The following is a 15,138-nucleotide window of genomic DNA, read 5'->3' on the forward strand; positions in this document are numbered from 1 at the left end:
TCTTTGGTGCAACTTGATGAAGTTGGGTTTTTTTCTTGGTTTTTTTTTTTGTTTTTTTGGGAGTTTGAGGATGGATATTTCATTTATTTAGCTTGATTGGTTGATCCTGCCTGTTTTTTAACTCCAGAGAAGAGATCTGAGGTTAGTTTATGGTGCTCTGTGGCTCTTCATGATGAACTACTGCATACCGGACATGTACGAGATGCCCCACTCTGGGGTCGGGGGTTACGCCGTTCAGGGTGGCGGGGAGCATTGCATGTACCCCGGGGATGGGGCCGGTTACGGACACTACGAGACCCAGCCCCTGCATCACCCGCCCTGCATGGAGCAGGCCTGGCCCCCCGGCCAGCACTACTCCTGCTCCTACGCTGCCGGCCCTTCCTCCTTTAAGAACGAGTTCTGCAACATGGAGGTTCCTCTCAGCCACTTCCACCATCAGCCTGAGTATTTTCCTGAGATTAAACCTGATTATTCACATCTGCAGTGGATGCAAGGGGCCCACAGAAAAGGTATGGCATTTGGACCTCTGGGTCAAAATGATTTGTATGAGTGGAGTCGACTGCTGCATGTCCAAATCCATACGTTACATTGATTAATCCAGCCTCCAGGAGCTAGTTTGATTAGATCTGTGTGATTATTAGTGTTGACTCTGTAGTGATTTATGAATCGATTCTGTGCGGCTTTTTTAAATTAAGTGTGATCAGCATGAAGCCACAACTCCTGGCATCCCGCAGTGGAAGGCGGCTCCAGAGGGTTTGACTGAGGCGAGTTTAGGTTCTGTATTGATTGATGCCGAGGCAACAGAAGGCTGATGTTCGATTCATTATTTCTTTTTTTTTTGTCTTTTAATAAAGCCCTAAATAGATATTGATCAGTTTGTGCACCTCCGATCCTGAAGACTGACCAGCTCCAAGCTCTGATCTCATTAGGGCCAGAGCAAGATGTTAACGAAGTTAGCTGGAAGATTACTTTGGAAGGAAAAAACTAATCTGGGGCTGGGATTCTACATAACACATTTAACATGATATGTTATTCACACGTAGTAGAAACTGACAATAGTGTGTGTGTGGGGGGCGGGGGGTTCGTGTGTGTGATTTAAAGTAGTTTCATATTGATGTCTTTACATTTGTTCCACTTTTGTAATTATAAATCAGACAAAAGCAAATTAATCAAGTTAAAACCTCAAACAAAAACCAGATTTCTACACCAGTCTGGATTCTGTTTAAGAATAGAGAAACTTTTGCATTTCACTGCCTTTATCAAATTATCAAATTGCCTAGGCATTTAATTCTGCATTCCTGACAAAGAACTATTGTAAGTGAATAAATGTAGATGTTTAAAACATGGCAGCAGTTCCTTAGCATCACTTGTTGTGCTCAGCATCAGATCAGCTCTACTGGATCTGAGAAACAGGAGCTTCATGAGTAACTGTTAGATATTCTGTGCTTTAAATACAACCACAATAAAGTGTGTCCCTGTTCTGTGTTTCTGCCTGCAGGTTACATACCGAGCTACCTGGACAAGGATGAGCTGTGTGTAGTATGCGGGGACAAAGCCACAGGCTACCACTACCGCTGCATCACATGCGAAGGCTGCAAGGTATCGTGACGGGCCTTCTGGTTGTGTTACGCAGCCGTAGCTATCGCTGATCAGCCTTGATCATGCAGCCGCTTCCTTTGCAGGGGTTCTTCAGGAGAACCATTCAGAAGAACCTGAACCCGACCTACGCCTGCAAGTACGAAGGGAAGTGTGTCATCGACAAGGTGACGAGGAACCAGTGCCAAGAATGTCGCTTCAAGAAGTGCATAGCGGTAGGAATGGCAACAGACTGTGAGTACATTAACTCCTATTGTTTTTGTTTGTCTTAATGTGTGTGTGTGTGTGTGTGTGTGTGTGCGTGTGTGTGTGTGTGTGTGTGTGTGTGTGTGTGTGTGCGTGTGTGTGTGTGTGTGTGTGTGTGTGTGTGTGTGTGTGTGTGTGTGTGTGTGTGTGTGTGTGCGCGTGGGTGTGTGTGTGTGCGCGTGTGCGTGTGTGTGCGCGTGTTAATAGTTTCTTAACCTATTCATCTTAAATCCTTTTAAAACCCGGGGGATGTCTGATAATCTGTACACTAAAACCTTTGTTTCAAATAATCTGCACAAACTGGACATGTGACGTCATTTACACACACTGGATGTTTTTAATAAAAAAAATGTTTCACTGCACCATAATGTTATTATAAACCAAAACTGCATTCAACACTTCGTATTTCTGATGCATTTTCCATACAAATAAAACAAAGCTATTCAGCATGGTGAATATTTTCCTCCTGAATGCAAAAAAAAACTTTTAAGAAACAATGTTTAAGTTATTTCTGTTAATTTTTTTTTTTTTATTCTGCTTACAGCAAATGAAACATGACATTTAGGATTAGAATAAATTACAAAATGAAAACTTTTAACAAAATATTAGCTCATTTAGAAGAATTATTCTAAATTATTGATTATTTAATTTAAAAAAATTAAAAATTACAGAGCTCTAATTCACAATTAATGTAATGTAACTAACAAACACAACCCTTAACATGAAACCTAATTATAATCTATGCAGTTAGAAAAACTGAAAAAAGTAAAATTATTAATTATTAGTAAAAAGAAAAAAATCATTATGAAATTATATTTCCAGTTCTCTGCTGTTCATTAGATCGAAAATAAACATAGGAAATTCAGCTTAAGTTATATCTGTCCATAATATTTATTCATTTCAGAGACAAACTAACAAGTCTCATAATTCATCTGTAATAATAAAACATTTGCTGGTTGTGAATGCAGAGTGTGTGTAAGCTTTAGGTTGTGTGCTGATTTGTAGCCAGCTGAGTCACTCCCCTCTGCCCCCCCTTCTCCTCCTCCTCTTCCTGTCTGCTCTCATCATCCCCACTCTCCGCCGCTGCACTCGGCTCCAGTGGTTCTGGACGACAGCAAGAGGCTGGCCAAGCGGAAGCTGATCGAGGAGAACCGGGAGCGCCGGCGGAAGGAGGAGCTGCAGAAGACGGCGTGGGACCGACTGGAGCCCACCCAGGAGGAGTGGGAGCTCATCCGCCTGGTGACGGAGGCCCACATGTCCACCAACGCTCAGGGCAGCCACTGGAAGCAGAAGAGGAAATTCCTGGTGAGATGTCCCCCCGCCCCCACGCCCCTCCTCTTCCTCACCACAGCCATCATTGCATTGATTTACTCTGCCTCATCTGAGCCCCCAGCCCCATCACAGCCCTGTTCCCCCTCTGCCTCCACAGCCACTGTTCCACTGCTCCCTGTGTTAATATGTCCATGTGTTGTTTTTGTATCTCCTTGTAGAGGAGGTGAGGAGAGTTAGCTGGACGAAGGAGAACAGTGTTCCTGAACGCAGCAGCACTTATTTAAAATGGAACATCTTACTTTTGTCATGTTGTCTGTCTCTAAGCAACAACCTTTAACTGCTGCTACTAATCACTCAATTTTACTTTCAAAGTTCTCTTTTGCTGTTGTTGTTTTTTTCTCTCTCTTCAGCGGCTTCTGATTTTATGCTTCAGAGCTGTTTTTGCTGTTTTGTTTGTTTAACAAATTTGCTTTTTTTCTGTTTAATCTAATAATTCTGTTCAGATTAAGTTTGTCTGCTGGGAATTTCATCTTGAGTTTCTGTGGCAGGATTCCAACTGCGTTTTTGTAGCATGTATATTTTCAGCCCTGTTATGTTTTTGTTCTCAATTTGAATATTCTTATCTGTATACTCTCATGTCTCTCATGGTTAAAACCACGATTGTGTAAAATTAGCCCAGTAACAGTCATATTAGTGACTCTTGTTAAAATTAGCATGCGGCTGTTTAAAGGAAACTTCCGTGTTTTAATCCCGCCACAGAAACTCAGCTGGAACTCCTTCATCTCTGCGCCTGTTTTCTGTCTGCTCACCTTTCATCTGTCTTCAGTTTAACTTGTTTTCTTCTTAGTTGACTTGACACGGGTTCTTCATTGAAACTTCACGATTCCTGTTGATCATCCAACAGGTCGAGGAAGCAATGCTTCTTAATGAAATAACATGTAATTTATTCTATACTTCTGACCAGAGTGCAGCAGGGGTGAAGGACACTAAGGTAAGAACCTGCAGCTATAACCAATAAAATCATAACAGGGCCCCAAACTAGTTTCCCAACATCGACACATGAATGTTATTTTAATAAAACACAAATCATAAAATATGTAAACTTCCTTGTTCTCTGTCCTCTAGCCTGAGGATTGTGGTCAAGCCTCCATGGTCAATGCAGCGGAGGAAAACAAAGTGGATATTGAAGCCTTCAGTCAGTTTACAAAAATTATCACCCCTGCCATAACCCGAGTGGTGGACTTTGCCAAAAAACTGCCAATGTTCTGTGAGGTAGGTGTCAGAGGCAAGAGTTCTGCTGCCGGCAAAAAACTGATCCAAAACATTAACAGCACCAAGAAAAAGCTGGAAATAATTTGGACACTTTTCTCAGTGTCAATGTTGTGTAACTAAAGAATATTATTTTAGATTTACCTGCAAATCTGTTGTGTTTTTCCTAAGTAAGCACCAAGAAGTGTATTATTTATGTTTCTATAATTATGAAAGAATAAATATTTTGTCTTGTCAAATAGGATTTTTTTTAAATATAATTTTCTCTAAAGATAATAAAATATAATTCAAAATATATGAATAAACAAGGAATAAAAGGGGTACAACACATAATATGGCATAATAATAATAAGTAAATATTGTTGAAGTTATTGGAAAGAAATCATGTAATCTTGAAAGCTTAAATTAAATTACATATTTAATATGACGACTGGTATTAATATTCATTGTAATTTGCATTCTAAAGCAAATTATAAAACTTTAGACTTTGGCTGTCTTAAGTTATTCCATGCTTAGTAGATAACACTAATGCTAATGCTGTTAGCATCATGCCACCATTAACATTGCTAGTGTTGAGTTACTTGTCTGTCGTCAGTGTTGAGTTTTTCTTCCTCTGTGTGATTCCACTCTCTGACGGTCATTAACATTCCGTGGTCTGTGTGTGTCCCGACGTTCCCAGCTGCCTTGTGAAGACCAGATCATCCTGCTGAAAGGTTGCTGCATGGAGATCATGTCGCTGCGAGCGGCCGTACGCTACGACCCGGACAGCGAAACCCTCACGCTCAACGGGGAAATGGCAGTGACTCGAGGTCAGCTGAAAAACGGAGGACTGGGCGTGGTGTCGGACGCCATCTTTGATCTGGGCGTGTCGTTGGCCTCCTTCAACCTGGACGACTCTGAGGTGGCTCTCCTGCAGGCTGTAATCCTTCTGTCATCCGGTAAGCCGGATGAAAACCCACTGCTCTGCTCCTCTCCTGTTTTTATTCTTGACCACTTTATAGATGTTTTTATATTAGTCGTTAAACTTTAAACCGGCAGATTGTTTGGTGCGTGCTCCGTCCACAAACACTGACTTTACTCCATCCCCTGTTGAGGCACAGATTTAGTGAATACTTGGCTTTGACATGAAATCCATATTAAACAATCAATTAATTAACATAATCAGTGTGAGGAGCTTTGTCCAGCTAGCTTGGGTCTGTGTGCTCCTCAATGAAGATCAATACTTCTCATGCAGAACGGAGGTGGGGCCAAGCTACCCTTCTGTTCTGCTCACTGGAAGCATTTCTAGTTTTAATATGAAACACATCACAGCTTCCATTTTTTATTATCATTTAATGTTGCTTAATACTTCCCACATAAAGACAGCAGCAAGTATTAGAAGCAATCAATGGCAGTAAAATACTGTAACATGGAATTAGCATATTAGTGTAAAAATCATTTCTCATGTTGATTAAGGAAAACAACTTTTAATCAGTGCCTACAGGACACCGCCTGGCATAAAATCACCTTTTTCAAAAAGTCGCAAACAAAATTGCAAATGTTTTATGTTTCATTTTTGCCCTAATATGGTCCTACAAAACAGCTGGAATTGCTGCACATAACCTTCCCAAGAAAGAAGGAATCTAAACATGGATCTTGGGAAGAAAAGGATTTGCACATTTTCAATGCTATTTGAAAATGTGCAAAGAACATTTTCAAGTACCTTCTCAAAACTCTTAATACAAATCAAATCATGTCCTGAGGAGAGGTCAAAGTGCAAAAGAAGAATTCCATGTTGGTCATTCAAGTTAAGATGAACTGTTTACAGAGCAGGACCAAATCATACAAAACATCTGTAAATAGTTTCGCAAAAATATAAAAAGAAAAGGCAATTGTTAGCGCTTAGCATCACACATCTTTCATCTCTGGTTCAGCTTTCAAGAGACGCCGTGGAACAGGAAGTTAAATTAGACGCCTGGTTAGAGTGTGTGAGACAGAGAGACAGAACCTGAAGAGAATAAACGAGTTCAGTTTAACAATTCACAACATCATCCTCATCCAGCCATCAGAACATGAACAAAACTCCTGCTAATATTTATACCAGTTTAAAAGTTACTTTCTGCTGGGGTGGCTGTTTATTGTGATAAATGCATTTTCCTGATAAGATTTTGATTTATTGGCATAATAAATTTTAATTAATCATATTTTAAAACCCATAAAACTGTCAGGATTGTTATTTTTACTATTTGTTTTCACTGTTTGTTCAATGAAAGTGTATCAACAAATGAATTTGGAAATCTGACTATAAATACTGTTGCTGTGTGCATTTCACTAACATAAATCACTCTTCTTTATGTGACTGGTGTCTTAAAGAACCTGGTTACCATGGGAATGTTCTTCAGGAGCAGTGTGTGTGCTCGTTAGTCTATCATTGCTGAGTCATACAGCTATCTAAAAAAAAGTCACCTTTAAAATAATCACAACACCAAAAAAATATTGTGAAAAAACTTTCAGTGTGTATCACCCACCCCTACTTTATGATCACATTTTATTTTCATTTCTTTTTTTTAATTATTTTTGCTTTATTCACTCAATAATAAATATAAACAGTTCATGTGACAACTAAAATAAATGATGACTGAAAAGGAGCAGAAGGAAGCATTAACTTATGACATCTGCCTCCTGTTCACATAAAAAGAAAATTAGCTGCTCCTTTAACTGCAGCAAACTCGTTTAGGATTCTCTGCCGCCTCCTGGTTGTCATAGTAACTGTGGTTGTGTGCCCAGATCGTCCAGGCCTGACCAGCGTGGAACGAATCGAGCGCTGCCAAGAAGAGTTCCTGCTGGCCTTCGAACATTACATCAACTACCGCAAGCACAAGGTGGCGCACTTCTGGCCCAAGCTGCTGATGAAGGTGACGGACCTTCGCATGATCGGCGCCTGCCACGCCAGCCGCTTCCTCCACATGAAAGTGGAGTGTCCCACCGAGCTGTTCCCTCCGCTCTTCCTGGAGGTCTTCGAGGACTGACCAACGGACGGCAGTGTATGAGTGTGTATGGACTGTGTGTACATGCGTTGTCCAAAGCCTGGGCGCCCTGGTGGTCTCGGGGGCGGTACCAGCCGGAGGCCCGTCTCCCCGAACTCTCTGATAGCACTACTGAGTGTCACTTCATTCCATAGTTTAGGACTAGCTCCCTGGTCTAGTTTTGGATGAAACCATTCCTCACATTGCGGGTACATGTGAATAGCCTTTATTTCTTTTCCTGGTTTGTCGTTATTTTTGTGCATATAACCTCTCACCTCCAATTTGACTCTAGTTTTTTTTTCGTTTTTGACAATTGTACAGTTGGCATAATGGTGATCTTCTTAACAGCTGTTTGAACGTTAGAAACTATGGAGATATTGTTTTTTTTTTCCTTCATGTTCTACAGAAACTCAGTGAAAGTTGACCTGATGCAGAGAATCGGAGCAGCTCTGATGATTCTCCATTTGGTTTCTGGTTCGTTCACTTTGTCCTGAGGAATCCCACTGTCTCCTGACTCACTCCGTAAACCAGCTGCTCATATCAAATAAAGCTGCGTTCAGAAGCTCTCGGAAAAATCTGAACTTTGGAAGCAGGCAGCCGCTGCGAATGAGCTGCACAACCCCCACTGTTCTGCTGCACACTGTGAGGCAGCTGGCTGAAAGAAGTCTGCTGCACTTTTCTCACTCTTACTAGAAAAACAGACAAAACACAATAAAGTAGCTGGTAAACATGAAAGACGTCTGTCAGTCAGCTGCTGCTGTTATTCTATAGTAAGCAGAACCAAATGTTCTGTTCTGCACAATTAGCAACTCGTACATTTCGTCTAGTTCTTATTTAAAGTCGCAATCTAAATAAAAACAAACAACATCGTCGTAATATACCAGATTACTTTTGCAGCAGTAGGAAATATTTTTGCTACAATGTTTTAAATGAAAATTGTTTTTTTGTTCGTCTTAATAGCCTGAAATGTTTCTCTGGAATATCACACTTATCCTCAGATGAGGCTCCATGCAGTGAGAAAAGCTGAACAATGTGCAACGTCATTTAGAACAGAATGTATAAAGCATGATTTGTTTTTTTCAATTTGGTTAGATTTTTGCAGAACTATATTTTTGTAACACAGAAATACTCTAACTAGACGCTTAAAACACTTTGTGACAATCTATAACAGCTGGGGAAACGAATCAAACTAAGGTGCTAGCTCTCTATTTCAGGGAAGATACTGAGTACTCATAACTTCTTAGCAGATCCCCACAGCAAAAAATGCAAAATTAGAATTTTTTAATTTTGTTGCAAAAATTAGAATCGCCCCTGAAGTCAGACTAAACTGAAACAAGCTGATCAAATGGGAGATTCAGACTGAGCCGACAGCTGAGGGAACGCTGCTGTGTTAAACTGCTCCTCAGCCCCACAGGCTGGTCAGGAATAACGAACACGACCTCACTGCTGGCCAGAACCACAATCACTGCTCATCATAGGGAATCTGATTTTGTGCCAAAATAAAGTGCGTGACCCCTAACCCTTCCCCCTCCCTCCCCTCACACATTGAAATCATTTCTTAGATGTTAAGATGGTGAATATGATCATATTTAATATCTTGTAAAACGTGACGGGGACAGAGAGCGAGTCATGTTTCAGTGAAGATCTCAGCCATGGTGATCGGGGCTCTCATCCAATCATGTCAGTATTGTCTCCTCTTCGTTTCCAGCTCTCTGTAATCACAACACTGTAAGCTGAAGCAGTGATGTCATGGTGCTATGATGGTGAAATGAACTGAGTTCTTATTTTACATTTCTGAATCGCAGCTTGGCATGCAGTGACACACATGTACACTATAACACAAACATAATGTCATATACAGGACTCCTGACACCTCCACCAATCAGCCATAACATTATGACTGTGTCAGCGCGCCGTTCCTCCCAAACCAGCTGCGCCCCGTTAACGGGGTCAGTGGCTCATCGTTTCGCTCTAGATGATCTCTGACATCATCAGATGTTCAGTTGGACTGAAACCGGGTCAGAACCTCTAAGAGGGAAAGGAAAACACTGCAAAAACACAAAATCTTACCAAGTAGTTTTGTCTTGTTTTCAGTGCAAATATCTCCACAGCACACTTGAAGTAAGACAAAATTAATTTAAAAGTAACTTCTTAGCCAGATAAAGGAGTTTCTCACGTATAGATTTAAAAAGTTATAGTTCCACTGGCAGATTTTCTTCACAACTAAGCAATGTTTGTTTATTTGGATCCCTACAGCCATCGCCATAACGATAGCTACTCTTCCTGTGGTCCACAATGAATCAATCAATCGCATGAAAAATTGAAATGAGCTTGATCATTTCCATATTTTTGGAAGGCCAGTTTTGTTTACAGGCACAAAATAATCCATTTTTCTCCTGGTCCGACCGTCTGTGGTTTCCATTTCTGTTTTATTTATTGTTTTTGGTTGGTGTGTCTTATTTTACATATTTCAAATATCTTCCAGTTCCAGTATTAAGTGTTCTTTACAAAATTAAAGTTTATTGGTCTTTAGTGTTGTTATGCCATTATCAATACATGACTTAAAAATGGTCTCATAAAACCAGTTGTATCATTTATCACGATAATTTCTGGGACAATTTATCAGTTAGCAAAATGTGTTATCGTGATAAAGACTTTATGTCTCCAGACCAACTGCCCTCATAGCGCCACCTGAGACATTTTCCTGATTTAAGTGAAAAAATCCACTTGTGGAACTTACACTTTAGCAATTAATGACTCAAAACAAGCAGCTATGACTTGCAGAAAAGTCACTTGAATGTTATTTTTGTCTAATTTCAAGTGTGTCAAGATATCAGTACTGGAATCTAAAGCAAATACTTGGTGTTATTTTGTGTTTTTTCAGTGTTGGTCAGTTTATTATTACTATTATTATGAAGGTCTGGACTCAACCATGACAGTTAGAGGTACATGTGGAGGCTTCAGGTTCTGGTCCAGTTTAGCAGCACTCAGACCCAGCCGTCCATGTAATGTAAAACCAGATCTAGTTCATGGGCTTCTCCCATTCTGCTGACAAACATGGAGGAACATGAATGGCTGAGCTGAGTGGTCTGAGCGCCGTCAGACGGCGCCGGGCCCAGCGAACAGCACCGCACAAAGTCCTGACACCTTTCCACCTGAATCAGCACTTTGAGCTGCAGCTGAGGAACCAGGCTGGGTTTCTGCTAACGAAGAGATGAAAAAGGCAAAGGAGGGAGACTTTATGTGGTCTAACGTTTAAATTATGAATCTCTGTGGTGATAGAGGAAGCAAATCCTTAAATATGCAGTAATATGTTAGGGTTTAAAATTGTCTACCTTATGAGTCAGAAACAACCACAGTCCTATCAGGATTCCCTTATGAGACACCTGGAAATGTCAGAAGCGTCCTCATGCTTTGGGGTCTTCACACGTTAGCCAGGGGTCTCACAAATACTTCTGACTCGATGGAAAAAAATCTAAAAGCAAATTAAATAGGCCGATTGTATTTCCTATAGGATAGGAATGGTGTTGAATTTGCTGTATTATTAATAATACAGCAAAATTACTGACAAAATACGTCTAGTTTTCACAGGGGCTTGATTGAACAAATTTATTCTCAGAATAAAAACGCGTTTTGCGTCGCTTTCTTTCAAAATGTTCAGCTGAGTTTAATCAATTTTGCATAATCAGTTTGGGTGCAGCAAAGTTTTCAGTAAAAGTCTCTGGATAAACATGACAAGGTGGGACTGAACAGGACGTCAGTGGTTCACTCCCACTAGTCAGTGGTCATAATGTCATGGCTGATTGAATGACTTGCTAAGAAAACGCAGGTCAGAGTCGCCTCTCTGCCAGCTGGTGGGACCTGAAGGCTGAATGAATGTTAACTTGTCCAAAACAAACCTGATATCATCAGCTGGTCGTCATCCACTAAAGAGGCTGGTGAGATTGTGAAAAAAAAAAAGAACCGTCTCACTTTCATGTCATTATTTTAATCAGCATGTTGTGTTTTTGTTGATGTTCAGAGATTATCAGGTTTTTATTCCGGTGGAAAGAGTTTCATTCGTCTGTCTGGCTTTCACTAAGCTTCCCTCTCTACCTGAAAACAGCTTGTGGTTTTATTATGTACTTTTTCTCTCATTTCTGTGAAGTGATGCCTTTTTATCAAAGCAATAGACTTGCTACAGTGTTAGAAAGACCTGGACCTCACACCAACACACACACACACACACCTCGCGAACTGTACAGGTTGAAACAAAATGCACAGACAATCAGACGGAGGAGGACGCAACGGAGCCCAAACTCAGGTAGCCCAACCTGAAATGCAGGGTCAGGCCTTTTGGGGAAGCAGCACTGACCACCTTTATGTGCACACGGCACATAATGACTTTGTAGGTAGAGGCTCCATCTGTGGTCTGACCTCTTGTTACAAACAGATTCTATGTCATGTGGCCCTCTTCAACCAAAAACGTCCAGGAAGTAAACTCAGGGAACTAAACAAGGCCCCAGGTCTCCCCTCACTTTTATTATTTCTGATCCCTTTACTATATTTATTTATTAAATAATAAAAGTTCACTAAAAAAAGACAGACAACTCTTAACATGTTCTACTGGTGCATTGCCAGATCCAAAGTGGATTCAAAATTGTCTTATGAAAGAGAATAAGCATGATTTCAGAAAAAATACATATTATACTGTCTGGTTATGATGCAAAACCAATGGATGTAGCATTTGGTGCTAAATGCTATTAGCAATACAAGTCCATAATATATGTCCCTTCATTTTAAGTGTTCAAACACAAAAGGAACATGTTTTAAAAATTTATATTCTACAAATAAAAATAATTAAACACTAAACCATAAGAAGAGCTGATAATTAAATCAGCCGTAGTTTTCACTACGTCTGTTTGTATCCAATATGGCCGGTGAGCGGCCATATTGCCGGGTTGAATTGTGACGTTGGAGGCAGAAGGGAAGGGTGTATAAATGAGTAACCATAGAAACCAGGAGTTTGTGATTTTTCAAGTTACAAAAGATTATGAGACTCATGAAGCACTTTGAAACTTCTTGGGAAGTTAGCTGTTAGCTTCTTCTGTGGCTTCCAGTCTGGTCTTATCTAGTTATTGTATCAATCTAATGGGAACAAAAGACACTTTTTATCAATCAACATCAATTAATATATAAATAAATCAGAGATCTGGTCTTCGTCATGTTAACACGTTAAAAGTCCAGATGTCAGGTGGACTCTAATATCACTGTAATGCATAAACATTGTGTTTAAAAAAGTTTCTTCCTGTGTGTAAGCAAATGAGCAGCAGCCATGATGCTATGATATAATGCTAATTTAGCTGTGAAAAAATAAAAATGCCTTCAGTTCTCAATATTCCATCCATCAACAGTAAGGTTTAACATGTCGGTGTTACCTCACTTCACCAAATATGTTGAGAGCAACGAAAGGCTGCTGGTACAGTCCTGACTAAACACTCTAAGGATGTGTGTAGTTAGTTCGTTCTTTCCCAGCCATTCTTCTGAGGTCAAACTCAGTGTGGTTGAAGTTCTCTCTCTTTTTTTAGCCTTTTTTAAAATGTCTATTGAGAATGATCAAAGGGTCCATAAACAACAAAATAGTTCAACTGATCTTCTCCAAATATCACACTCCTGCTCTGCTGTCTTGTCCCTGTCAGGAGGACGGAAGCAGCTGAAAGTCCAGCTTTCAGTTTCCAAAGGAATCTCTAGGAAAACTTCATGTTGCGTTTGTGACAGCAGAACTCCAGATGAACAAACCAAAACTGATGATTTCCTCCAAACGCAAACTCAGTTCTGGTTTTAGACCCAGAGCCCGTTTTTATTTTCAACATGTTCTCATTGTCGGTGCACATAAATGTCGTCAGTGCTGACAGAACCGGTGCCTGTTCACTGTTCTCTCTCCCCACTTGTTCTTCTCAAGGTTACTCAGTCACATACCAATCAAAAGACTTGCACCATAGAAAAGTTTTTTTTTTTTTTTACAGTACAGTTGAAATAGGATGTATATTTTCAGAATGCAGATTTTTTTTTTAACGTTGGCATAAGATGAACATGGTATTGTTTTTGCGTAGTATTAACAAAGTGATTGCTCTCCTGCTGACCCAACATCATGGCAGAGGAACTGAGCAAAGCAGCTAAAATCATAAAATGTTAGAGCAGCATTAGTTGTTTGGTAAAATCCATATCACAGGACTGTAGCTGGACTTCACTGTCAGTACAAAATGCAGCAGCTACACTTGCACACAAGCGTAGAAAAACCTCTGGATGCTGGTGTAGCCACTGTCAGCCCAGACGTCCCTCCTTTGTACATTGAGTGTTGTTCCTTGTATGACCCGTTCTACACTGACTGGAAGAGAAAGGCAGTGATGGTGCAAATGAATTGGTTTTACTGGAACCGTCCTCTGGTAATCAGCTCCCCAGTGGTCGTACATGAACACAGAGGACCTGGGGAAGGTTTTGAAATGCACACAATGGATGATGGTTGCAAGTAATGTGAGAATAAACATGGTTTTAAGAGTTTTGTCGTTGCATGTTTTTTTTTCCATCTCTTGTTTTTTTCTGCATGAAATTAATCATCTTAATGTCAGACCTTCAAGTATTAAATACATCCAGGTAATCCATATTTGATTCAAATTACATTTAACAATGTATTAAATCAGTTCATTGTTGTTGTCATAGCAAACAATGTAATTAATAAGGATTGTTTTTCAAACTGAGTGCTCAGAAAATGTTCCTCTGTGCTCCATCCATCACTCAGCCAGCGTCCTACTTAAGGCTGAAGTCCAGTGAAAGGTCCAGTCTGCTCCCAGCCTGATGTTGGCCGTGTAAGGGTAATAAAGTTTGATAATGTGGATAAGAGCCCTGGATCACATGCCAGAGTAGAGAAACAACAACTTAGCTTAATGAAATTTGTTAACATAAAAAAAGTTAGACATTTAGTTATTGAGCTACTTCAAGTTACTTTTCACAGTTCCTGTAGTTCTTGAGCAGTACTACATGTAGAAACTCTGAATTTAATCATACTTCCTGATCCGCTTCAAAATCCATTTATACACACATACATATACACACATATATTAATATGCACACATATATTAGTGCATGTTTTGCTAAAGTTTTCCTTCTTTTATGAATGTAATCAGTATTCAAGTTTTTGAAAATTATGAAGTTATAGTCCATTTCATTTGTAATAACAGCTACATTAATGGATATATAATAAACCTATGCATCACTTCACACCTGCTGATGCGTAGGACTAATGTTGACCTAATGTGTCATTTATATTAGGAAGATCTCCTTTTTTTGCCTCCAGCCCTGGGGCCACATCCTGGTCGGCCCCTGGTCCCTGGTCATAGTAACTTCTGGACCTGAACAACAATCTGACATCTGGTCGTGCTTTTAGAGCTCATCGACCCTGGACACGAACCCAGTGTGTTCTGGTTCTGGTGGACCTTAAGGGGGCTCAGTGAGCAGAGGTCAGCGACTCACCGCAGGACGTTTTGGTCCTCCGGACGTGTTCAGGATCAACTGCTTGGCCCGATCCACTCCGAGATCCTGTGATGATACCGTGTCACCAGATCTGACACCTTCCTTCTGATCCCATGCCCATTTGTCATCCACACATCTCAGAGTTACGTTGTCCTCATGTGTGGCATGGTCTTATGAAAGAACTGTGTGTCTGACATTTCATAACGTGTCTTCTCTGGAACATGATGATGGGTGCTGGCCT

General features: G+C 40.4%; 1 protein-coding gene across 4 annotated transcripts in view; it reads left to right on the plus strand.

The window, feature by feature from the left end:
• thrb (thyroid hormone receptor beta) overlaps window positions 1–8,268 on the plus strand; it is a 91,338-nt gene extending 83,070 nt beyond the window's left edge. Inside the window, exons 1-8 of one of the 4 annotated variants that reach the window (XM_014470796.2) lie at window positions 116–509; window positions 1,499–1,599; window positions 1,683–1,830; window positions 2,942–3,147; window positions 4,019–4,105; window positions 4,240–4,386; window positions 5,063–5,321; window positions 7,150–8,268. In XM_014470796.2, coding sequence (XP_014326282.1) covers window positions 170–509; window positions 1,499–1,599; window positions 1,683–1,830; window positions 2,942–3,147; window positions 4,019–4,105; window positions 4,240–4,386; window positions 5,063–5,321; window positions 7,150–7,391 — 1,530 coding nt within the window. In that variant the 5' untranslated portion in view covers window positions 116–169 and the 3' untranslated portion in view covers window positions 7,392–8,268. Of the gene's footprint in view, window positions 1–115; window positions 510–1,498; window positions 1,600–1,682; window positions 1,831–2,941; window positions 3,148–4,018; window positions 4,106–4,239; window positions 4,387–5,062; window positions 5,322–7,149 lie in introns of those variants that run through there. The other 3 variants (XM_005804486.2, XM_023344968.1, XM_023344969.1) reach the window with 3 other exon arrangements.
• The last annotated feature ends 6,870 nt before the right edge of the window (window positions 8,269–15,138 follow it).

Source organism: Xiphophorus maculatus, chromosome 13 (genome assembly GCF_002775205.1).
Source record: "Xiphophorus maculatus strain JP 163 A chromosome 13, X_maculatus-5.0-male, whole genome shotgun sequence".
Lineage (NCBI taxonomy): Eukaryota > Metazoa > Chordata > Actinopteri > Cyprinodontiformes > Poeciliidae > Xiphophorus > Xiphophorus maculatus.